General features: G+C 51.0%; 1 protein-coding gene and 3 non-coding genes across 16 annotated transcripts; 2 read left to right on the top strand and 2 right to left on the bottom strand.

Annotated features, from left to right (window-relative positions):
- Positions 1–999: 999 nt before the first annotated feature.
- On the top strand, positions 1,000–1,072 carry TRNAF-GAA (transfer RNA phenylalanine (anticodon GAA)). Its single transcript has one exon. It is a non-coding gene; the product is annotated as a tRNA-Phe (tRNA).
- A 1,009-nt stretch (positions 1,073–2,081) lies between these two features.
- TRNAL-CAA (transfer RNA leucine (anticodon CAA)) lies at positions 2,082–2,190 on the bottom strand. Its single transcript has 2 exons — positions 2,153–2,190; positions 2,082–2,120 (listed from the first exon to the last, which is right to left on the bottom strand). It is a non-coding gene; the product is annotated as a tRNA-Leu (tRNA).
- Positions 2,191–3,589: 1,399 nt separating this feature from the next.
- On the top strand, positions 3,590–3,663 carry TRNAT-CGU (transfer RNA threonine (anticodon CGU)). The gene has a single exon. It is a non-coding gene; the product is annotated as a tRNA-Thr (tRNA).
- A 1,402-nt stretch (positions 3,664–5,065) lies between these two features.
- On the bottom strand, positions 5,066–22,931 carry LOC142821593 (uncharacterized). 13 transcript variants are annotated; one of them, XM_075913004.1, is made up of 12 exons: positions 22,487–22,931; positions 21,666–22,113; positions 21,233–21,328; positions 15,699–15,929; positions 15,337–15,359; positions 14,539–14,654; positions 13,926–13,985; positions 12,022–12,222; positions 9,304–9,417; positions 8,822–9,007; positions 7,000–7,107; positions 5,066–6,719 (listed from the first exon to the last, which is right to left on the bottom strand). In XM_075913004.1, the coding sequence occupies exons 2-12, from the start codon at positions 22,035–22,037 to the stop codon at positions 5,413–5,415; spliced, it is 2,814 nt and encodes a 937-aa protein (XP_075769119.1). In that variant the 5' UTR covers positions 22,038–22,113; positions 22,487–22,931; the 3' UTR covers positions 5,066–5,412. The 13 variants fall into 13 exon arrangements, with proteins under 13 accessions (XP_075769119.1, XP_075769122.1, XP_075769121.1 ...); XM_075913007.1 differs by having other exon boundaries at positions 5,066–6,716; positions 22,487–22,928; XM_075913006.1 differs by lacking the exon at positions 22,487–22,931 and adding an exon at positions 22,400–22,478.
- Positions 22,932–23,665: the final 734 nt, after the last annotated feature.

Consider the following 23,665-nt stretch of genomic DNA (forward strand, 5'->3'; position numbering starts at 1 on the left):
CTGTTCTGATGTTCTGTTTGGTTTCTGTTCTTGTGACTCCCGTTCTCTCTCTGACCTCAAGAACAGATCTCCAGGAGACTCCCTGCAGCAAAGCCATGGGGTGTGTGTGTCTCTGAGATGGCCCCTGTCCCACCTGGCCATTGTCATGGACTCTCTGTGAGGTGACCGCCTCCCAAACTCCTTTAGCCAATAAGCTGAGGGGCTGCAAAAGGCCCTTGTGATGTCACTGCCACACCCACCCCTGCCCTCCAGGGCTAATGTCCTGCCCCAGGCAGCCCCTTTGCATGGCTGAGCTGCTCCCAGGGCTGAAAGTGACACATTTCTTACAGGGACTGTTCTATTGGGCAACACACATTGGGCGGGGGGAGGCTCAAGGCAGAAATGAGGGGGGTTTCAGTAAAGCTATATGTGAATGGATCCATCTAGCAACCACCTTGTGATGTAGTGTTGGGACCTTGCTGGTTTCTATGCTGGGGCTGTGGGTGACCCCCACTGGCTGCTGTCTGTAGCATGGTCCAGCAGGGCAGGGGCTGAGTCACTAGACAAGGGTCTCTCAACCTGTCCGACCAGCTACCCCCCAGGGAGAGAAACAAAGGAAGGTGGAATGCTGCCCGTCTGGGGGGCAGGGCTGGAAGAGAGTTGGTCTCTGTATGGGAAGCAGGGCAGAGGGAGCTGGGGAGGGGACTGGGATTGTAGGGCCCAGCCACCCCCCATCTCAAGGGGGGGGGCACTGAGGCCTCTTAGCTCCAGTTCCTGTAACCAGATGACATCTGTGCTGTATCCTGGAGAAGCAATAAACTCCCTCTATTCTACTGGCTGGTGGAGTCTGTTCATGCCATTTTGGGTGGCAGGAGTCGGGGGAACCCCAACATGCCATCACACACACAGGGGGAGGTTTTTGTGCAAGCACAACATGCAGTAGAGACATATGGGGGGCTGGGGGAGCGTGCGGGTGAGCTAGCGAACTGACAGGTGGGCGGGAAGGCAATTATATCAGGTGCCAAAGTAGCTCAGTGGGAACAGTGTTAGACTGAAGATCTAAAGGTCCCTGGTTCAAGCCCAGGCTTTGGCAAAAGCCTTTGTTCTTGAGGCTTGTCCCTTCTTTGGCTCCTCTGTGAGGACCCCAGCTGTGCCTCCTGGAAGGGCCTTGCCTGTCCTGTTGCTCCATCTAGGAGCCAGCAAGTCCTGCCCCTCCTCTGCCAGGGAAGGATAAAGGAGCTCTCCTTAGAGCAGCATCAAGCCAGCCCCCTAGGAACACCTGCTGAACACCAATACAGCCCTTGCTCTGCCAGCTGAGCTATTGAAGCTCCTCTCTCACTGCTGCTTTGTCCATCCTGGCAGGAACAGAATCCGGGACTCACCCAATCAGTCCGGTGCCCAGTAACCCCAGACAGACGTGCACATCCGCACACTGGCAGCAGCTGCTGTGGGACTCTGCAAATCCACCACTAGAACTAATTCCCCACATGCCAGGCAGCCCAAGGGAGGACTCTGGGGTCTCAAGCAAACAGAGTCTCAGGCGGGGGGCGGGGGGGACTCTCAGCAAACTGAGCTCTCAGAGCACAGGCGGAGTTTGGGGGCTCATTGCTGGGTCGTGGGGTGAAGCATTAAACCATCCCCTTCACACAGCAAACCTGGCTCCCTGAGCACAGAGGGAGTTTGGGGGCTCGTTGCTGGGCTGTGGGGTGAAACAGCAAACCAGCCCCAGCCTGTGAGTGTTGCTGAATCTGGGCCCCTGAACCTGGGGAATGGCAAACAAAAGGTCTGGGGGCCACACAGAGACCCTGCTGGGCTGAGCAGGAAGTGGCTGAGATTTTGCTTTGTCTTTGTGCTTGTCTGTCTGCAGCCTGGAAACCTCCTGGCTCCTCAGACCACTGGTCTGGATGGACCATTACAGAAGTTGGAATAATGGAATTGCTGTCGATGCTCCCATTGTTATTGTTATTGCAGTATAATGGCTGTTATTCCTAAGGAACGCTGCTGTGTAAATGCAGCCTTAGAGAAATGCTGAGCAAGTGCTTCTACAATGTCCCAGGAGAGAGGGAAATGAGGTCACTTCTCTAGATACAAAATGGAGGATGTGTCAGGAGTGGGATTTGAACCCACACCTCCATTCAGAAACCAAAACACCCCACTGAAGGAAAGATAGAACTTTGAGTCTAGTGCCTTTGACCACTCAGCCATCCTGACTCCCGTACAAATACTTTCAACTGCAGTTTTCTTACATGTGTGAGTTGCTCAGGGAGGCCAAAGGAGCCCATCAATTTCCACACCGAACAGCTGCTCTACAGCACAGCTCTGTCTATCCACACTCCCCCTCACCTTCCGTTGTGAGGTGATTTGCAGGAAGCTGACAAGAAGTGGAAGAGGCTACAATAAGGCACCACTGAGAGCTGGACTCAAGATCTTCTGTTTACAAGGCAAGTGCTTTAGCCAGCTAAGCCGTAGTATCCCCCTCGCACACTGCTGTAAAATTGTTCTACTTTAAGATTCCAGACAACACCTTTGACTCCCAAAATGCAGCCATTTCCCTCCAGCCTTCCCGCCCTGGCAGTGTCTGGCTCCCTGGGCACAGAAAGCTACAGCTCAGTGGGCAGGGGGCTTTGGCTTCCTTGCCCATTGGATGCTGTTGCAGGAAGGGCTACTCAGCAGGGGTGGGGTTCACCTGTGGAGGAAGGGAAAGAATATTTGGATGCAGACTGGCTAACCTAGTGAGGAGGCTTTAAAGTAGGTTTGACAGGGGCAGGTGACCAAAGCCCACAGGTAAGTGAATCACATGGACACTTGGGAGATGGGCCAGAAATGGGAGAGAGCAGGGACTGTAACAGCAGAGATAAAGGAGGGACGTGGGACCACTGGGAAGCAATATATAATCTGTGTCTTAGATGCTGGTATAGACACACAGGACTATAGGTAACAAGCAGGAAGAAGTTGGTATCACAGTGACTTGGTGGGATAATACACGACTGGAATATTGGCACAGAAGGGTAGAGCTTGCTCAGGAAGGATTGGCAGGGAAAAAGAGTTTCCTCAGATATGAAATCATGCACACACTGGGACTGAGGTGGAGAGGGACACAGGAGACAGACTTGTTGGGGGTGTCTGGGGGAGGTTACAAAGGGTTTCTAATCAAACTCCTTAACCACTTGGCCACCACTACGGTGGTAGGCTGATCTCCTGTACTTGTATATGTGAACAAAAATTTTGTTACTTACTCTTTGGCCAACTCAGGAGACTACAGGGCAAAGGAATTCTCTCTTAATTCTGGGCCCTCAGGAAGGGACCAACCCAAAGGAGGCTGGGCCCCCACCCCAAACCCTGAGCACCAAGGGTTTACATACAGATGATCAATGTTTGCTACACTTTTCCCTCCCCCCAACAACACTAAATCTCAAGGTAAATTCTACAGCCCCAGCGGCTGGGGGAGATGTGCATGTTAGAGCCTCTGCCTACTGAGCTGTAGCCTCCTGTGCCCAGGGAGCCAAACACCGCCAGGGATGGAGGGAAATGGGGAATGGCTGCACTTTGGGAGTCAAAGGTGTTGTCTGGGACCATAGAGTAGAACAGTTTCACCAAATTCCCTGTAGAGGGCACCATGGCTTAGCTGGCTAAAGCACCTGTTTTGTAAACAGGAGATCTTGGGTTCAACTCCCAGTGGTGCCTTGCTGTGGATTTTGTTACATTTTCTTATGTCTTTCTGGCCTCCCCTGTCCCCCCATGGAACTGCTGGTTCGGGAAAAGGCTGATTGGGGAGGAGCATTGGGAAGAAGGAAACCACAAGCCTGGAGCGGGTGCAGAGGTGACTGGCACAGGCCAGGCAGGGCTCTGACTCCCACTGTGAGCCCCTGGGTACCACACACTGGCCACTCAGTCCTGCTCCATGGTCGTCCCCGTGTTCTGGGTGCAAGCGACGGGCCTGGAACTCCCTCCTGGGACTCCTAGTAGAAGCGTGGGCCCTGCCCTGCCCTGCCTGGTGGGGGAGGGGACAAACATGGGGCCGGTTGACAGGGGCTCTGACACTCCAGCACTGGGGAATTTGGGCCCTTCAGCCGGATTCAGACCAGGCCGGTCGAAGCCTCTTGTGCTCACCGAGGGGGATTCTGCACTTGCTGCCTTGGGAGGCAAGGTCACATTGCAGAGCTCCGCCAGGGACAGGGACAGGGACGTCCCACGGCACCACCAGCCAGCACCAGCTGCTCTCCCTGCCCTCAGCAATGTGGCTGCATTTTATCCTTCCCCTTCTGTGACAACTGCCCATTCCCCACCAGCCCCAGCCCCTGTGGCACCCGTTCCTTTCCCCAGGAGCAGCGTGAGCACCAGTGCGGCTCCTTGCTGAGGCTGCGGCTGTGGGAGACAAGCCCCTGGCTTTAGGAGGGAGATGAGATGTCAAGGTGTTGAGTTTTGCCCATGGCTAGTGTGGGGTGAGCCACACTCTGGGGGCAGCTGGAGGTGCCTCCTGAGAGCTGATTTTCAGCCCTTCCTGTGTTTCTGGCTCCTTCCAACAGCTCGAATCATCATCTAAAAGTTGAAGAATGTGTAGTTGGAAGAGGGAATTTTTGTATTTTTCCTTTCTTAATTGATCTTTTGTGTGTACACACACACACACACACACACACACACACACACACACACACACACACGTCTGTGTGCAAAAATTCTCAGTAACTCGTTGGTTCCACAGGGCCACAGATCTGAAATAGTGCACAGAATGTCACTATGTCATTGTTGGTGCACAAGAAAAAAAACCTCACTCTACTCCTGCATGGAAAATCTTAGAGGGAATACTGGTTGAGGGCTCCAGCTGGGGGTGTGATATCAAAGATGGAGGGGACTGATAGTTAGGTCACTGAAAGGCTACACCGAGGACAGAAGAATCCCATGAGCTCTTGCTCCCACAGCTTAGGTGTTATTGTAAAGCGGGAGGAGGGAGACACACTTCTCCCTGCCATAGTAGCTCTGGGACTAGTGCCAGGGTTGTGGGATAGCCAACTGTCCTCTGGTCATGGCAGGTTTGGGGCAAGATTGAGACCAGTGGGTTGAGGTACCTCTCCCCATCAAAGCCCTATAAGCTTGCATGGCATTTAATAGGCACAACCACCTGATCACATAGCTTAAAGGGAACTCAAGTGATAGGTTTCTCCCCTCTGTGGTTCTCCAATGGCTAACAAGATTTGAGCTAACTGAAGCTTTCCCCACAGTCAGAGCAGCACAATAGTTTTCTCTCCGCTGTGGATTGTCTTATGTTTAACAAAGTCTGACCTGTGTTTGAAGCCTTTTCTGCAATCAGAGCCGTTAAGAGGTGACTCTCTTGTATGTATTATCTGATGGCTAGTAACGCAGGAGCACTGACTGAAGCTTTTCCTGCAGTCAGAGCAGCCGAAGGATTGCTATCCTGTATGGATTCTCCCATGACTAATAAGATGAGAGCTCCTCCTGAACCTTTTCCCAGTCAGAGCAGATGAAGGGTGTCTCTCCTGTGTGGATTCTCTTATGTCTAACAAGGTGTGAGCTTCTACTGAAGCTTTTCCCACAGTCACAACAATCAAAAGGTTTCCCTCCTGTGTGGATCCTCCTGTGTTTAACAAAGCTTGAACTCGTACTGAAGCTCTTCCCGCAGTCAGAGCAGGTAAAGGGTTTCTCTCCTGTGTGGATCCTCCTGTGTTTACCAAGGTCTGATCTCATACTGAAGCTCTTCCCACAATCAGAGCACGTAAAGGGTTTCTCTCCTGTGTGGGTCCTCCTGTGGTTACCAAGGTTTGAACTCGTATTGAAGCTTTTCCCACAGTCAGAGCAGGTAAAGGGTTTCTCTCCTTTATGGATTCTGCTATGTATACCAAGATGTGACCTACGACTGAAGCTTTTCCCACAGTCAGAGCAGGTAAAGGGTTTCTCACCTGTGTGGGTTCTCCAATGGATAACAAGGTTTGACTTGCAGCTGTAGCTTTTCTCGCAGTCAGAGCAATTGAAAGGTTTCTCTCCTGTATGGGTCCTCCTGTGTTGAACAAGGTGTGCTTTTCTACTGAAGCTTTTCCCACAGTCAGAGCAGGTAAAGGGCTTCTCTCCTTTATGGATTCTGCTATGTCTGCCAAGCTGTGACCTACGCCTGAAGCTTTTCCCACAGTCAGAGCAGGTAAAGGGTTTCTCACCTGTGTGCGTTCTCCAATGGATAACAAGGTTTGACTTGCAGCTGTAGCTTTTCTCACAGTCAGAGCAATTGAAAGGTCTCTCTCCTGTGTGGGTCCTCCTGTGTTGAACAAGGTGTGAGTTTCTACTGAAGCTTTTCCCACAGTCAGAGCAGATAAAGGGTTTCTCTCCTTTATGGATTCTGCTATGTTTACCAAGCTGTGACCTATGACTGAAACTTTTTCCACAGTCAGAGCATTTGAAGGGCTTCCCTCCTGTGTGGGTTGTTTGATGTTCAATAAGAGTTTCACAGTCACTACAAATGCAGGGTGACTGTTGATGGGGGATTTTCTGTCGAACGGTTTCTGTGTTTCTTTTCTCCCCTCTGCTCCTGTGACTGGCATTACACTGTCCCTCTCCTGGATGGTTTCCCTGCTGCCTTTCTGGGCTATGTTGACTCTCACATCTCTCTCCTTGCTCACGTATCTGGAAAACATGCCCTTCAGATCTTCCCAATAACATCCCACATGGAGCCACTTGCTCCAGTCCTTCCTGCTGAAGACTCTTATAGTTCTCAGTCAGCATCCTCTCACCTGCTGGGACAAAAAGAATCCAGACAGGAGTTATTCTTCATGATGATCTAAAAGAGAAAACTAAAAGAGGAATAGAAAAAGGGACACTCAAGTAATGGTTGTATTATCAGGAGCTGAGTTCATCATTCTTCACAACACTTCCACAGAGGAGAGAACCCAGCATTTCCCCATCCACCACGCATTGACTTGAGCTGAAGACAGGCTGAATAGTCAGACTTCATGAAAACACACAAGTTAGACCTGCTATAAACCAGTTTCTGAGTCAGTTTAGCTGATAGCTCACCTCTGTGGGTGATGATCTCCCCTTCATCACACCTCTGGGGATCTGGGACCTGCAACTCCTCCTCTGGCTCCACCCAGGAGATCACATGAGCTTTATTGACAGGAAATCCTGTTTGGAGAGCAATTAACCAAGTGCTGATCTTGTGCATTAAGGTCTGTACCATTACTGCTTCCAGAGCCAGGATCTGAGTCTCCCACCTCGAGAGGTTCCTTCCCCACCTTACAGAGATTGGGATCTGGCTGGTATAAGAGCCCAGGCTACAGTCCCCTGCAGTAAAGGTGCATCCCCCCCAACTTAGGAAAGGTCCAGCTCATTCCACAGGGGGGTTGAGCACTCTGCTGCACTCTAGGGTACAACTCAGTCCCCCTCACAGCCCATTTCAACCCCCTGGCATTCCAGGGCAGGACAGAAACACACTGCTCAGAAGGGGAGCTCTAGGAAGGGCTTACAGGTCTGACACCGACGTCCCCAGGCAGGGCTGACTGTAGCAGCCACATGGCAAGTCAGTAGGACTTATAGAGCAAGGACCAGGAGACATCTAGCTCCACAAGGGCTCTGTCCACAAAGCTCCTGGCTGGGTGCTGGCCATGCCTTGATCTTTGTCTCAGATGCTCTACTTGGGCTGGTTGCTTCAGGCCCTGCCTATGCTCCACATTCCTGATCCCAATTGCCTGTGTCTGGGTGGACCCTGCCAGCTGCCCATAACAGCTGCTGTTCCTGTAGCTGGCCAGGCTGGCGCTGGGCTTCTCTTGTGGCCAACCAGGGCAGAGCTGCTTCTCTGGTGCTTGCAGCTGTTGCTCAACTCCCTCTCTGCACATCTACTGTGTGAGCAGCAGCCTTTGTGTGGTTTCCCAGTCTGCCTCTTGTGGCGAGCCTGGCCTTTGAATTGGTGCCCCTCCAGAGCTGCACAGAATCTACCACCTTTACCCCTTGTGAGTGCGTTTCCCTCAGCTTTGGCCCTACCCCTTCTCGGACCTTCAATTAGTGTTTGGAAAATCCACCTGTAACATGACGAATCATTGTGCTACCACTGTTACACAACTGCAAGAAACCTTGTGCAAAGTGTGTTGTGTGCCATGTCAATGGAATGTTCTGATGGGATGACTATGATTATTTAGTTTATAGCTATTATTTGGCAGAATGGTGGGGCAGTGGGTACCAACTAACCAGGCAAGCACATTCCTGAGAAGCAGGAGGCCAATCAACACACAGAACTCTGCAGTAACTGCAAACACACAGTCCTAAGAGATAGCTCAGAAAGACATTGACCCTTGTGCACATGAGCGGGATGACCGGATAGTGGATACAGATGTTTTGTTCAAACAGTCAGAAGGCTAAGGGGGTCGCAACACATGGAACGCAATATGCATCTTGTTTGTGTCAATGTGAGAGGAGAAGTCACAGGAGGGGCATGTTGATGCTGACTTAGCTGGTTGGAACAAGTCTCATTATACCTGTGCCTGAGAAGCTTGGACACTAGCACGCTGCTCCTTTCACTATATGGCCGAGCGCCTTAGCCTCCAAATGGAGACTAGGTCTTTCTTAGCAATAATCCTGAGCTGTGCTGCATGGATAAACTGCACGCTCTGCCAGTGGCACTGCATCAGAGCTCCAGAAAGAGCCACCCTGAACAGCCGTAGCACCCTGAACAGTGGCGCTAGCAGCAATTCATACGGCACTGCAGTCGCTACAGAAAGGTTTCTCTCCTGTGTGGGCTCTTTGATGTTCAATAGGAGTTTCACAGGTGACTGTTGATGGGGGATTTTCTGTTAAATGGCTTCTGTGTTTCTTTTCTCCCCTCTGCTCCTGTGACTGGATTTACCCTGTCCCCCTCCTGGATGGTTTCCATGCTGCCTTTCTGGGCTATGCTGACTCTCATAAGTCTCTCCCTGCTCACATATCTGGGAAACATGCCCTTCAGGTCTTCCCAGTAACATCCCACATGGAGACACTTGCTCCGAGCCCTCTTGCTGCACAAGATCGTGGTTCTCAGTCAGCATCCCATCACCTGTTGGGATAGAGAAATAATCCAGACAGGAGTTATTCTCTATGATGAGATAAAAGAAAACTCTGAAAGAGGAATAGAAAAGGGGACACACGCTCAAATAATGATTGAATTATCATAAGCTTAGTTCACCTTCCTTCTTCAGAACTCTTCCATGGAAGAGAAAACCCAGCCTTTCCTCATCCACCACACTCTGGCTCAAGTTGAAGACAGGCTGAAGAGTCAGACAGACTTCATGAAAACTCACAAGTAACACCTGCTATAAGCTGGTTTCTGAGGCAATTTAACTGATTGCTCACCTGTGTGGATGCCACTGATGATCTCCCCTTCCTCACAGCTCTGGTGATCTGGGACCTGCAACTTCTCCTCTCGCTCCACCCAGGAGATCACATGAACTTCAGAGAGTGGAAATCCTGTTTGGAGAGCAATTAATCAAGTGCTGATCTTGTTCATTAAGGTCTGTGCCATTACTGCTTCCAGAGCCAGGATCTGAGTCACCCATCCAGAGAAGCTCCTTTCCCCACCTTGCAGAGACTGGGATCTGGCTGGTACAAGAGCCCAGAACACACACACACCTGCAGTAAAGGTGCACCCTCCCCCCCCCACACACACACACCTTGAGAATGGCCCAGCTCTTTCCCCAGGGAAGCTGAGCACTGCTGCACTCTCCAGGGTACAACTCAGTCCCCCTCAAAGCCCATTCCATCCCCCTCATCCCCAGTATCTCAGGACAGGACAGGAACACACTGCTCAGAAGGGGAGCCCTAGGGAGGGCTGGCAGGTCTGACACCAAGGCCTCCAGACAGGGCTCAGACTGTAGCGGCCACATGCCAGGTCACTAGGTCTTGGAGAGGAAGGACTAGCTCTAGCCCCCCAAGGCTCTGTCCACAAAGCTCCTGGCTGGTGGGCTGGGATCCCCCTGCTCTTTGGCTCAGATTTTCTGCTTGGGCCAGGAGGAGGCAGAGGAAGTTCTCTGAGCAGCTAAGTTCCCGTGGCTGCCCAGGGTGGCGCTAGGTTTCTCCAGCAACAAGCCAGGGTGGAGCTGGGCCGTGCTGCTTCTCTGATGCTTGTGGCTGTTACTCAGCTCCCCATCTGTAGCCTTGGTTCTACTCTGGGAAACCACACAAAGGCTGCTGCTGGCAGTCTGCCTCTTCTGGTGAGCCTGGCCTTTGATTTGGGGCTGCTCCAGGAAGGCACAGAATCTACCACATTTGCACCTTGTGAGCGCCTTCCCCTCAGCTTTGCCTCCACCCCTTCTCGGACCTGAATTTAGTGTTCGGAACAGCCACCTGTGATGTGACCATGGAGATCATTGTGCTACCACTGTTACACAATCGCAAGAAAGCTTGTGCGAAGTGTGCTGTGTGCCGAGTCAATGGGAAAATTCTGATCTGATGACTAGGATTATCTTGTTTATGTCCATTTTTTAACTAAAACAAGCCAGACTTTGGCAGAATGGTGGAGCACTGGTACCACCTAACCAAGAAATCACATTCCTGAGCAGCAGGAGGGCAATCAACTCAACACTCTCTGCAGTAACTGCAAACACACAGTCATAACAAATACCTCACTGACCCTTGTGCACATAAACAGGATGAGGGGATAATGGATATGGATGTTTTGTTCAAACAAACAGGCAGAAGGCCAAAGGGGGTAGAAACACATGGAACGCAATATGCATTTTGTTTGCGTCAATGTGAGAGGAGAGGAAAAGTCACAGGAGGGGTATGTTGATACTGGCTGAGAGGCAGTGTTCTAGCTGCTGACTGAGCTGGTACCATTATTGGGTTGAGACAAGTCTCACTATACCTGTGCCTGAGGAGCTGGGACACTGGCACCCTGCTCCTTTCACAATAAACCTGGCCGAGTGCCTTAGCCTCCGAATGGAGCCTGGGTCTTTCTTAGCAGTAACCCTGTGGTATGCTGCATGGATAAGCTGCACGCTCTGCCAGTGCCGCTGGAATCAAGGCTCCAGAAAGAGCTGTCCTGAATAAGCCATATCAATGCTCTGTGGCGCTAGCAGCAATTCTAATGGCACTGCAGTCACTGAAGGAAGCAAAATTATCAATCTCAGCAGCACCTGGGCACTCTGATGTAAATCAGGACCCCATTGTGCTATCGCAGTGCTCATATGGAGCTAAGCATCACCCCTCTTTAGTGTAGGTATCTTTCCCAGCCCTGAGAAACAGGGACACTCTATAAAAGCTAGTAAAAGAAATGACCACACACAGAGAGTCTAAGAGACTTGATCAAGGTCATACAGGAAGACTGTGATGGGCAGAGAACTGAGCACAGGTCTCCTGAGCACAAAGCCAGACATTCACACAAGAAGAAAAAATCCCTACCCGAAGATATTTCACTCTAGAAACACAACACAGATGACGTGATTTATCTCCATTGCACATAGAAACAAGTGAGCCCCAGAGAGAGTGAAGCTGAACTTTTGAAAGGAAACCCAGCCTGTGCCTGAAATGCAAGGAGAGCTCTGCTCACGTTTCTCTACTACAGAGCTACCTCGAACAAAATACTCACAGAGCGTGAACTGCCTCATCCACCCTCCCTCAGCCCCAGCATCCAGCCCCTTCCACTGGCAAGTACCAGCATGTCACAGAGATTAGTTACAGGCAGGGAAGGACTCTAGGAACTGCACCCTCCTTCTACTGGCTGAGCTCACTGCCACATGGGGACCCTGCAGCCACTAACAGCAGCCAGACCCAGACCTCTGGTACCTGCTGTTCCTGCCTGAGCCCTTCCAGTCACACCTCTGGTCAAGGCACAAGATGGGGGGAAGCGCAGCGAGACCTTAGGTGTGGGAAGAGCCACACCATTGTTACATCCCTGAACCTGCTTTCCCTGGGAGGGAGCACGGAGGGGACAGTTTCACACAAGAGCCAGGATTATTATGGCAGATACTCCTGACATTGGGGGCAGAGGCAATGAATAACCTGAACCAAACCCAACCCAGATGCTCCAGAGCCCACCCAGCTGCTGTTACCCAAGGGGACAGGAATCCTTACTCAGCCAGTTCACAGCCTCATAATTCTCCTGCATCACATCCCTGTAGAGGGCTCTCTGGCCCGGGTCCAGCAGAGCCCATTCCTCCTCAGAGAAATACACAGCCACCTCCTCGAAGCTCACAGGCTCCGCCACGGCCACTTCCTGTCCCTGGCTCTGCAGGCCAGGGGCTGAGCTGGAGTCAGACATGAGTGTTCTGCAGCCTGACAGTGGGAGAAGAGGAATTGGAGACATTTCAGAAAAGGCTTTAATCCTTTCCACGCCCCCATTCTGCCCAGACTCTGTCCATGGTGACACACATGCTAGACTCTGCCATTGTGGGCAAAAGTTTTAGTCTAGATATTCCATAAACAGCGCACAGGAGTTAGACCCCAAATACACATTCATTTCTGTCTGTACCTGGCTTGTGTTACAACATTACTGCGTCTGTAACAATGGGATTTAGTTCTCAGCACTCAGTGTTTCTGATAACAAGCCACATACTCATCTGCCTGACCATGTACGTAGGTTAAATGTAGGCTGCTGTATTTAAAATCCTTAGTCTTTGATTCATTGATTTGCAGCACAAACTTTGCTCTCTCATCTGAAAGTCGGTATAAACCCTTTCCGCAACCGAGTCAGTGAAATTAACACCACCATTCAGATACTTACAGGCAGTCCCCGGGTTACGTACAAGTTGAACTTGTACGCAAGTCGGAACTGGCATCCAGATTCAGCCACTGCTGAAACTGACCAGTGGCTGACTACAGGAAGCCCGAGGCAGAGTTGCTCTGCCTCGGGCTTCCTGGAATCAGCCGCTGGTCAGTTTCAGCAGCGGCTGACTTGGGGACGCCTGGGGCAGAGCAGCTGGGATGCTGCCGGGTTGGTCCAGTAGCGCCGAGGAGCAGCGCTGTGGGACCAACCAGGCAGCCCCCAGCTGCTCTACCCCAGGCGTCATCCGCGAGAAACACCTGGTCTGCGGGGGAAAGGGGGCGGGCGCACTAGCTGCGGCCCGCCCCCCCCAGCAGACCAGGGAGACCTGGGTGGCGGGACTGCCAAGACGCGCCACGGTCCCGCCTGCATCCTCCGTGGCTTTGCTCCGCGTCTCCCTAGTCTGCTGGGGGGAGCTCTTGCATATATAGGTGCAGGAGAAGGACAGAGTTTGGGTATGCAGAGTTGGGGGCAGGAGTGGGGAGCAGATATTAGGAGGGGAGGGAGAGGTTGGGGTGGCAGAGGCAAGCTCTGGACAGGAGATTTATCTGAGTGACTCCTGGCTAGAGGCCAAGCACCTCAGGAAGGCAGGGAGCCTGCCTGACCCTCTCACAGGCTGCAGGGCCATGTGGGTGTGTGAATAATTATGACCCAGAGGGGAGGGGGCACAGTGCTATGTTTTTGGCCAGAAACTGGCCAATGAGATTGTCCTGGGGGTGGAAGCAGCGCCTGAAGCCTTCTCCCCTTTCCTCCAGGCTCACAGTTGCTCTGTGGGCTGGATCAAACGGCTTCGTCGATCCGACCCATGGGCTGTATTTCGCCCAGGCCTGCACTAGACATAACAGCCCTTGGGGATCCAGCAGTTTCTTGCCTTGAACAAACTGATATAGTGGAAGCCAGTCACCTACAAGCCTTTCAGCCTATTTATTGCTTGAAACCAATTGACTGATCAGTGAAGTCTGAACCAGAAGATGCAGTCCATTGTATGCTTTAACTTCACCCCTTTAGCATCACAAACCCATAGACCAGTGTTTCTCCAAGTGTCCACAGGGCCCCATGCAGTGCCCCTGGGTCACCTCACTGATCAGCGTATGAGATTTAGGACTGTGCTCGCCGTGGTCACTGGGTCTTGGTTGGTAACTTCAATGACAACCCCATGAAGATATTTTCACTGGAATTTTTTCATCATTTAGAGACTCTCCACCTGCAAACTCACCTTGTCTGAAAGCTCCCAGGGATTTTCCTCTTGCTCTCTCCAGTGCAGAGGGCAGAGTGTCTGGTGGGGGAAGGAATAAGAGAGGTGAGATTCCAGGCTCTCCTATTTATAACAATGTCTCCTCTCTGAACTCTGCATTTCAATTGTATCAGAGACCAGACAGAGACACACTCAGGAATGGAGTATGAAAGAGTCTGAAACTTTCATTTCCTCTCTCACTTGGGCACCTCCCAGCAATGGAGCCAACATCCCCATAACCTGTCCCAGGAGAGAGAAGCTGTGAGATTTACTTTTCCCTCCTCATCCCCTCCCACTTGGTTTCTCATTCACTTACTGCCTCTTATCATATCCTGGAGCTGTGGTGGTGGAACACATGGCCATTACAGTAACTTTGGCCATTTTGATTTCTCAATGGGAGGTTCAGAGTTTGAAAACAAGTGGCTCTATGTGGACGTAGTTGGGTCTATTCAAGCAGTGTCTCCAAGGACTGCAGAGTGATGTGGCCATCATTCTCCATGTGGGAATTGAGGCAGGGGAAGGTTGGCTTCAGAGGCCAGATTCAATGGTCTCAGATACTTGAACCACTTTCCCCTCATCCATCCCTTCTAGGTACCTTTGAACTGCCTCAGAGTCTCTGACAGAGCAATCGTTTTCTGAGAGAAGCCTCTCACTTGTTCTTCTAGTTCAGGGGAAATCTCCTCTGGCAGCTGGAAGTGCCCCGTCTCACACCTGGACAGAAACAATTCCATGTGATTGTATTTCATTTACTGCTGATAAGCTCTGTCTAGTGAGTCTCAGCTCTACCAGGCCTGGAGTTAGAATCCTCCAGTTTTCCCAGCCTGAGAGCAGAGGCAACACAGTCCATGGCCATGCAACCTTCCCCTGAAAGGCCCCACTGCTGTTCTTCACTTCTGGGCTGAGGAGACTGGCTGGGGGACAAAAGGGGAATTGAGTCTTCATGGCCAACTCACTCCTTGGCCTCCAGGCACTGAGAGGCAAGAGGTCCTCAGGTGAAGGGCTAAAGGAATCTGTCCAATAGGGACTAGACAAAGACACCAGCTCCTCCCTCCCCAGTTCCTTCCACACAGGTCTCCAAACAGCCCTCAGGTGGAACAGACTCTTGGTCCTTGCTGCCCTGGGCTGACTGTGCCCAGTAGTGACAGGCCCATGTTCCACCCCACAGTCCTGAGGTAGCCAGTCCAAAGGGAGGCGACAGCTCCAGGAAACACTTGAGGTCAGACTGTGCCCTGAATGGGGAATTCCAGAGTCTGCTTTGCGAGGGTGAGACTCTCAGAATTAAATAAATACAAAATATTCATATCTAACATCTGGCTGTAGAGCCCTGTGGAGATGTGGTGCTAACATCTCTTTCCCTGAGCTGTGCACCGTGAGAGGAGTGAGAGCCACGTACCTACTCAGGGTGCTTCTGACGTCCTAGAAAAAAAGACACAGAAAAGACTCTCAGCCCCATTGGACACACACAGAGGACGTCAGGGAAGGGATTTTGCAAACATGGGACCTCAGAGAAGGGATTTTGCAAACATGGGAAGAGAGCCCCTGCCCTGGCCCCAGGAAAATGGATCCCCTGAGCGAATGGGGCTTTACGATCTCTAGTAGCTCTGTGCCTGTAACTTTACAAAGCACAGCAATTACTCATATGACAGCAATGCACATGGAGTTACACCCAGATCTGACAGCTGGACCTCAGCACTTGTGATTCAGGAGCCCCCCTTCCCTGTGTGGGGAGCTGAAACGTTTCTCCCTCAGCCTCACCTTCAGGAAGACATTTGGTGGCTTCTGACACTTCCCCTCCAGCTCACCGATCCACTCACTGATACGGGAAATCTGCGCAGAGAGTTTCCTGACAGTGTCAGTCTGGAGCCTCCCAATCTCCTTGTCCAGCTTCTCCAGCTGGGACAGCAGGAGTCGCTCTTGTTCCTCCAGGAACTGCCACAGCTGCTGAAACGCGGCCACAATCATCTGCCTCTCAGCTTGGGTCCATTTCTGTATGAAAACAGGGAAAGGGCTGGTTAGGGGCATGAATGGAGCCCAGGGCCCTTTCATGGAGAGCTGAGTGCGTAGCAGGGAGAATTTCTTGGAAAACCCCAGTATTTGTGACATTTGACTCTACTTTGTGGTTACTAGGCAGAGGTGGCTCTCCCGTGGCTCTCCTAGCATCTCCTTTGGCCCCTGTGTCCCTCTGAAAGGGATGTTCCCATGCCTGTCATGGGCAGAATCTTTTGTTATTTATGAAGCAAAATGCAGGACAATGTAGCACTTTAAAGACTAACAAGATGGTTTATTAGATGATGAGCTTTCGTGGGCCAGACCCACTTCCTCAGATCAAATAGTGGAAGAAAGTAGTCACAACCATATATACCAAAGGATACAATTTAAAAAAAATGAACAAATATGAAAAGGACAAATCACATTGCAGAACAGAAGGGGGATGCGGGGGGGTGGGAAGGGGGAGGAAGGAAGGTAAGTGTCTGTGAATTGCTGATATTAAAGGTAGGGAGAGTGGGATGTTTGTGAGTTAATGGTATTACAGGTGATAATTGGGGAAACTGTCTTGGTAATGGGTGAGAAAGTTCAAAGACTTGTTAAGTCCTTGTTGGTAAGTGTCGAATTTTAACATGAATGACAGTTCAGAGGATTCCCTTTCAAGTGCAGATGTAAAAGGTCTTTGTAGCAGAATGCAGGTGGCTAAGTCATTTAGAGAGTGTCCTTTCTGGTTAAAGTGGCAAGAAACTGTTTTCTCTTTGTGATCTTGTCTGATATCTGTTTTGTGGGCATTAATCCTTTGGCGAAGTGTCTGAGATGTTTGTCCAATGTACATAGCAGACGGACACTTTCGGCACATGATAGCGTAGATTATATTTCTGGATGCGCAGGAATATGTGTTCTTGATCTTATAACTCACTTGGTTAGGTCCAATAATGGTATCAGCAGAATGAATATGTGGACAAAGCTGGCAACGGGGTTTGTTGCAAGGGAAGGTACCAGGGTTGGTATTAGTGTGGTATGTCCTGTGGTGGTTGGTAAGAATCATCTTGAGGTTAGGTGGTTGTCTATAGGAGACTATGGGTCTGTCTCCCAGAGCCTCTTTGAGTATGGTATCCTGTTCCAATATAGGCTGTAGTTTATTGATAATATGTTGGACAGGTTTAAGTTGGGGGTTGTAGGTGATGACAAGTGGTGTTCTATTGTTGGTTTTCTTGGGTCTGTCTTGAAGTAGATGGTTTCTAGGTATTCGTCTGGCTCTTTCAATTTGCTTTTTTGTTTCTCTGGGTGGGTAGTTGAGATTTATAAATGCTTGGTAGAGATCCTGAAGCTTCTGGTCTCTGTCAGTGGGGTTAGAGCAGATGCGGTTGTATCGAAGGGCTTGGCTATAGACGATGGATCGTGTGGTGTGTTCTGGATGGGAGCTGGATGCATGTAGGTAACTGTATGAGTCAGTGGGTTTTCTGTAGAGAGTGGTGTCTAATTTTCCATTGTTGATTTGTACGGTGGTGTCCAGGAAGTGGATCTCTCGTGTAGAATGGTCCAGGCTGAGGTTGATGGTGGGGTGTAGGTTGTTGAAATCTCTGTGGAATATCTCCAGTGTTTCTTGGCCATGTGTCCAGATCATAAAGATGTCATCGATGTACCGTAGGTAGAGGAGGGGTGAAAGGGGACGGGAGTTGAGGAAACGTTGTTCTAGGTCAGCCATAAAGATGTTAGCATACTGTGGGGCCATGCGTGTACCCATGGCTGTGCCGCTGATCTGGAGGTATAAGTTGTTCTCAAACCGGAAATAATTGTGGGTGAGAACAAAGTTACATAGGTCTGCTATCAGGTTGGCAGTAGTGTCCTCTGGGATAGTGTTTCTAATTGCTTGTAATCCGTCTTCATGTGGGATGTTGGTATATAGAGCTTCTACATCCATGGTGGCAAGGATGGTATTATTGGGGAGGTTATCGATGTTTTGTAGTTTCCTTAGGAAGTCAGTAGTGTCTCGGAGATAGCTGGGGGTATTGGTTACGAAGGGTTTGAGAAGAGTGTCTACATAGCTGGATAGACCAGTAGTGAGCGTGCCAATACCAGAGATGATGGGACGTCCGGGGTGCCCAGGTTTATGGATCTTGGGAAGTAGATAGAACAATCCTGGTCGGGGGTCAGAAGGTGATTCTGTGAGGATTTGTTCCCGAGTAGCTGTGGGGAGGCTTTTAAGGAGACAGTGTAGTTTCTTTTGGTAGTCCAAGGTGGGATCAGAGGGGAGAGGTTTGTAAAATGTGGTGTTCGAGAGTTGTCTGGTTGCCTCCTGGTTATAGTCGGCCTTATTCATAATGACCACAGCACCCCCTTTGTCAGCTGGTTTGATTACAATGTCCAGGTTGTTTTTGAGACTCTGGATGGCATGGTGTTCAGCGCGGCTAAGATTGTGTGTCGCTTGTTGTCGTTTGCGAATAATGTCAGTCTGTGTGTTGTTGCGGAAGCTGTGTATATAGAAATCCAGATTGTAATTCCGACCGTCAGGGGGAGTCCATATAGAATTATTTTTCCTTTGGTGTTGGTAGGGGGGATCTGGTAGGTCAGATTGATGTTCAGTGGTGGTTTGGAAATATTCTCGGAGACGGAGGCGGCGAAAAAAAGCCTCAAGGTCACCACAAAATTGTATCCAGTTTGTGGGGGACGTGGGGCAGAAAGAGAGACCCCGGGACAAGACAGACTCTTCTGCTGGATTGAGTTTGTAGCTGGAGAGGTTAACAATATTATCCGGTGGGTTGAGGCAGTTGCTGTTGTAGCCAGTGGTATGGACCCAAGAAAACCAACAATAGAACACCACTTGTCATCACCTACAACCCCCAACTTAAACCTGTCCAACATATTATCAATAAACTACAGCCTATATTGGAACAGGATACCATACTCAAAGAGGCTCTGGGAGACAGACCCATAGTCTCCTATAGACAACCACCTAACCTCAAGATGATTCTTACCAACCACCACAGGACATACCACACTAATACCAACCCTGGTACCTTCCCTTGCAACAAACCCCGTTGCCAGCTTTGTCCACATATTCATTCTGCTGATACCATTATTGGACCTAACCAAGTGAGTTATAAGATCAAGAACACATATTCCTGCGCATCCAGAAATATAATCTACGCTATCATGTGCCGAAAGTGTCCGTCTGCTATGTACATTGGACAAACATCTCAGACACTTCGCCAAAGGATTAATGCCCACAAAACAGATATCAGACAAGATCACAAAGAGAAAACAGTTTCTTGCCACTTTAACCAGAAAGGACACTCTCTAAATGACTTAGCCACCTGCATTCTGCTACAAAGACCTTTTACATCTGCACTTGAAAGGGAATCCTCTGAACTGTCATTCATGTTAAAATTCGACACTTACCAACAAGGACTTAACAAGTCTTTGAACTTTCTCACCCATTACCAAGACAGTTTCCCCAATTATCACCTGTAATACCATTAACTCACAAACATCCCACTCTCCCTACCTTTAATATCAGCAATTCACAGACACTTACCTTCCTTCCTCCCCCTTCCCACCCCCCCGCATCCCCCTTCTGTTCTGCAATGTGATTTGTCCTTTTCATATTTGTTCATTTTTTTTAAATTGTATCCTTTGGTATATATGGTTGTGACTACTTTCTTCCACTATTTGATCTGAGGAAGTGGGTCTGGCCCACGAAAGCTCATCATCTAATAAACCATCTTGTTAGTCTTTAAAGTGCTACATTGTCCTGCATTTTGCTTCAACTACCCCAGACTAACACGGCTACATTTCTATTGTTATTTATGGGCTCTGGAAATTCAGACCCTGAACAGCATGAGGCAGGACTCAGCACCACCCTGACAGAGATACCCAGGGAGGAAAAAGAAGGAAACATGTTGATGCACCAAATGATCAGACAGCCCTTCAGGAGGACACTCAGCTCCTTTGGGGAGGATGTCTGGGAAAGCCACAAAGGCTGGGCCCATGCAGGGCCGCATTATGACTTTCGTGGGCCCTAGGCACTTTTGTCTTCATGGGCCCCTTCCTCCATAAAAATTGTATTTATTTATATTATATATATAAATTATATTTTACAGCTGCATTGGTATAAAGACGAATATAATCCAGGCTGGATTATATTTGTCTTTATACCAACACAGTCGAAATATCTATCTCGCTTATTGAGAAAAGTAAACTGCACTGAGGCTAAGTGGGCCTCCTATCTGCCATCATTCAGTTGGCGTCTATGGCCAAGGCCATATTGGACATACAGTTTAGTCACTAAGCTTCTCACTACAAAATAATAGTGCATATATCAAAGCGTTCTCCGTTTTGATTACTTAAAAGGTACGTATTATAAGTAATTTCATTAGTAAGTTATCATCTATTTAGGTTAGTGATGACCTTATATAAATAATTTATTAATTTTGCAAATACGGGATTGTTATTCACTAAATACAGGTGAATACATTTGAATGGAATGAAGTGCACATGTATATTTATTGTATTTATATTGGGTGCTTAATTATAACATTTGAAAAAAACCATTACATCTCAAATATACTCACCTTATTTCATAATTGATAAGTAGTTCCATAAAATTATATGTATACGTGTGCAAGAAAGTAGTCAGTAATAATGCAAATATATATTACTGATGGAAATTCCGTTATGGTGTAATATCCGATTGTTGAGTTGAGCTCTAACTTTCTATTTGAATTATTGCAATTAATAATATAATAAAAACAATTAATTTTTTAAATCCTGTGTTTTTTTGTATTTTAATAAACATCTTTGTGAGCCCTAAAAATTTCGTGGGCACGAGGGACTTATGCCTTCATGGGCCCCTCCCACCATAATAGTATCAATATTAAAATTATTTTTGATATAACTTTAAATACTTCAACATTTTATTTTTCTGTTTTAGGCACAATTTAATAGATTTTCGTGGGCCCTAAAAGTTTCATTTTTATCTGATGTGAGAAAAAAGTTAAAACATTTTCTTCGATCCTAAAAGTTCATGTTTTTCCTTCTGATTTTAAAAGAAATTAAAACATTTTTGTGGGCCCTTAAAAGTATCGTGGGCCCTAGGCACTGTGCCTAATGAATAAGTCGGCCCTGGACTCATGCACTGACATGGATGCTCAAGGCCTTTCTACAAATGGATCTCATCCTGCAATCCACGATCCAGGAGAAACACAAACAAGCCCAACCTCACCAAGGCCACACAAGAGTCTGCCTCCTAATACAGCCCTCCCACTGCCAGTCCCTGCTGGTCCACAGCCACAGGCACCTACCAGATACTCCTGGCGTTTCCCTTCTGCTGTTGTTTTCCTTCCCAGCATCTGCTCTCTCTCTTCCCTCAGAGTCTTCAAATGGGCCTCCAATTTTTCCTGAAGAAGCAGATATAAAAGCACAAAGGCAAACCCCATCAGATGTTGGGAGCCCATGTGTCTGCCTTTAAAATAGTCCCGATTACAATTTTATCAGTGACAGGAGTTTTTTAACCTGCTGACAGGCAGAGCTGATAGCAGAAATGGGCCCTCCTGGGCCAGGGATCTCTCTCGAGGTCTGTCTGGGGTGGCCACAAGGACTGCTGGCTGATGGGAACTCCCAGCAGCTGCAGACTGACGCTGGCTACCAGAGGGAAGCAGGCACTGGTGGGGCAGTGGGGAGTTTAACCAGTAACTAGCAGCGATAACAAAAACGCATTGGACAGCAACTCTGTACCTTGTACTCCTGGGCAGTTTCCTTTATGGACAGCTCCCTGGGAGCCTGGGATCTGTCACACACCACACAGATGGGAGTTTGATCCTCTTCACAGAACAGCTTCAGAGCCTCCTGGTGCTCCCTACACACCCCGTCCCATCTTGCTCTCTGTGCTGCCTGGAAACTCAGCGGCTTGGCTAGTTCCACCACGTTTGCCAGCTGCCGGTTGGGCCGGAGGGGTCCCTGCTGCTCAGTGTTACTGCACCGATGGCTGAGGGGGGCCTGGCAGGAATTGTGCCCACACTCCACAGTGACAGGGGCTGTGAAATCCTCCAGACAGACGGGACACGGCGCTTCCTCCTGGAGACTTTCCAGGGAGCGCTCTGCAGCCATGGCTGCCTCTGGGCTGGGCAGCCACTTCCCTGCGCTCAGCAATGGAGGGCAGGTCCGGGGGCCTGAGGCACCAGCACTGAGGATACAAATAAATCAAAATTAAAAACCAAAAAAGCCCCAAAAGCTTCACTCACAGCCACCCCTCCGCCCCCGCGCCAGGGCCTCCCCTGGGCCCCTCGGTCCCCTACCCCAACCAGAGCCTCCTCCCGCCCGTCTCTGCGCCCCTCAGGCCAGGGCCCCCCTCACCCTGTGTTCAATTCCCCCCCCCCCGCACACTCTGCAGCCCCCTCACAGCCCCCACCCCGCACCCCCCAGCCCGACGGGAGCATCAGGGAGCCCAACGGGCGCGCCCCGAGACCCACAAGCAGCACAAGGACGGTGGGTCAGAGCCCCCCTCGCGCCCCGCAGAGCGTAACGGCGCCAACGGTCCCCCCCGCAACGGCTCCCACCTCAGGGCGCGCGGCGCGTGACGTTACTGCGAGGCCGCCGCGGAGTGGGCGGGGCGGGGAGTGACGGGCGGGGACGCACTAAAATCCGGCTGCGGGGTGTAGAATGGGGCGGGCGCTGTCAGACCGCGCATGCGCAGCGGGCTAATGACCCCGCTCAGAGTCCCGCGCCCGGGGTTTAGCTCAGCCCGCGAGCTGCCCGGCCACGCCCCCAGCGCCGCGGGGCCCCACGTGGCTTCCGCCTGTGGGAGCCAGGCCGGAGCGAGATTCTACAGGCCCCGGGGCAGCCGCTCCCCGCGTGTCTGTGCCGAGAGCAGCTCCCCTGGGGCGGGCACCGGCTCTGCGGGGGGAGCCTCCCACGGGACAGCGGAGCGGCCCCGAACCAGCTGCTGCGCTTGGGGCCCGGGGGGGGGGAACCAACGGGCTGCGGGTCCCCCCCCTCCAGCCCCCTCCCCATGGCCCTGCCGCAGTGCAGCCCCTGCCCCTCCATCGCCCCCACAGCCCGGCGTCCCAGCACGCCCCGTGGCACCAATGGCCGCAGCGGGAGCCCACGGACCCCGCCCCCCACTGTGACGTTGCTTGCTCCGCCCCTTGCTCTCGCTCCGATTGACAAGGGTTCCCCGGGCTGTCACGCCTCCGTGGCCGCATCATCAGTGACGTAAACTGCCCCGCCCCTTGCTCTCCCGCCCGGGTGACGGGGATTCCTCTGGCCCCGGTGTCAGGCCGGGAGTGACGGGGCTGCCCAGAGACGCTGAGGGCGGGGCAGGGACTCGGAAGGGGCCACTGGGGCGGGAGCGCGCGGACTCTACCGGGCTCGGGCCCCGGAACGTGTCACCTGCGGGGGCGCCGGGTCCTCGCCCTGGGCAGGCAGCTCCCGCGGCCCCCGTCTGTGACCGTGACAATTCCCCTGCGAGCCCCTCACAGCCCTTCCTGCGAGCCCGCCCCCCTTCAAACATCCCTCTTCATCCCACGGGGCTTTGGCAGACACCCCAATACCCGGCACTGAAGTGTCCCTCAGCTCTGTTTGCAGGACGCTGGGAACGGGCCGCAGGGGGTGGGTCATTTGGGGATCCCTGTTTTGTTCATTCCCTGTGGGGCACCTGCATTGGGCACTGGGCAGACAGGACACTGGGCTGGGGGGGCCTTTGTCTGACCCGGCCAGGTCGCTCCTGCGTGCATGAG

Source organism: Pelodiscus sinensis, chromosome 31 (assembly GCF_049634645.1).
Source record: "Pelodiscus sinensis isolate JC-2024 chromosome 31, ASM4963464v1, whole genome shotgun sequence".
Lineage (NCBI taxonomy): Eukaryota > Metazoa > Chordata > Testudines > Trionychidae > Pelodiscus > Pelodiscus sinensis.

Excerpts from the sequence above, each read along its gene's own strand:
- LOC142821593 (XM_075913004.1), bottom strand. The coding sequence starts at position 22,037 with ATGGCTGCAGAGCGCTCCCTGGAAAGTCTCCAGGAGGAAGCGCCGTGT. Across the intron at positions 14,655-15,336 it reads GTCAGAAGCACCCTGAGTAG|GTGTGAGACGGGGCACTTCC; the intron begins GTACGTGGCTCT and ends GTTTCTGTCCAG. Across the intron at positions 12,223-13,925 it reads CCTGGGAGCTTTCAGACAAG|GCTGCAGAACACTCATGTCT; the intron begins GTGAGTTTGCAG and ends TCCCACTGTCAG.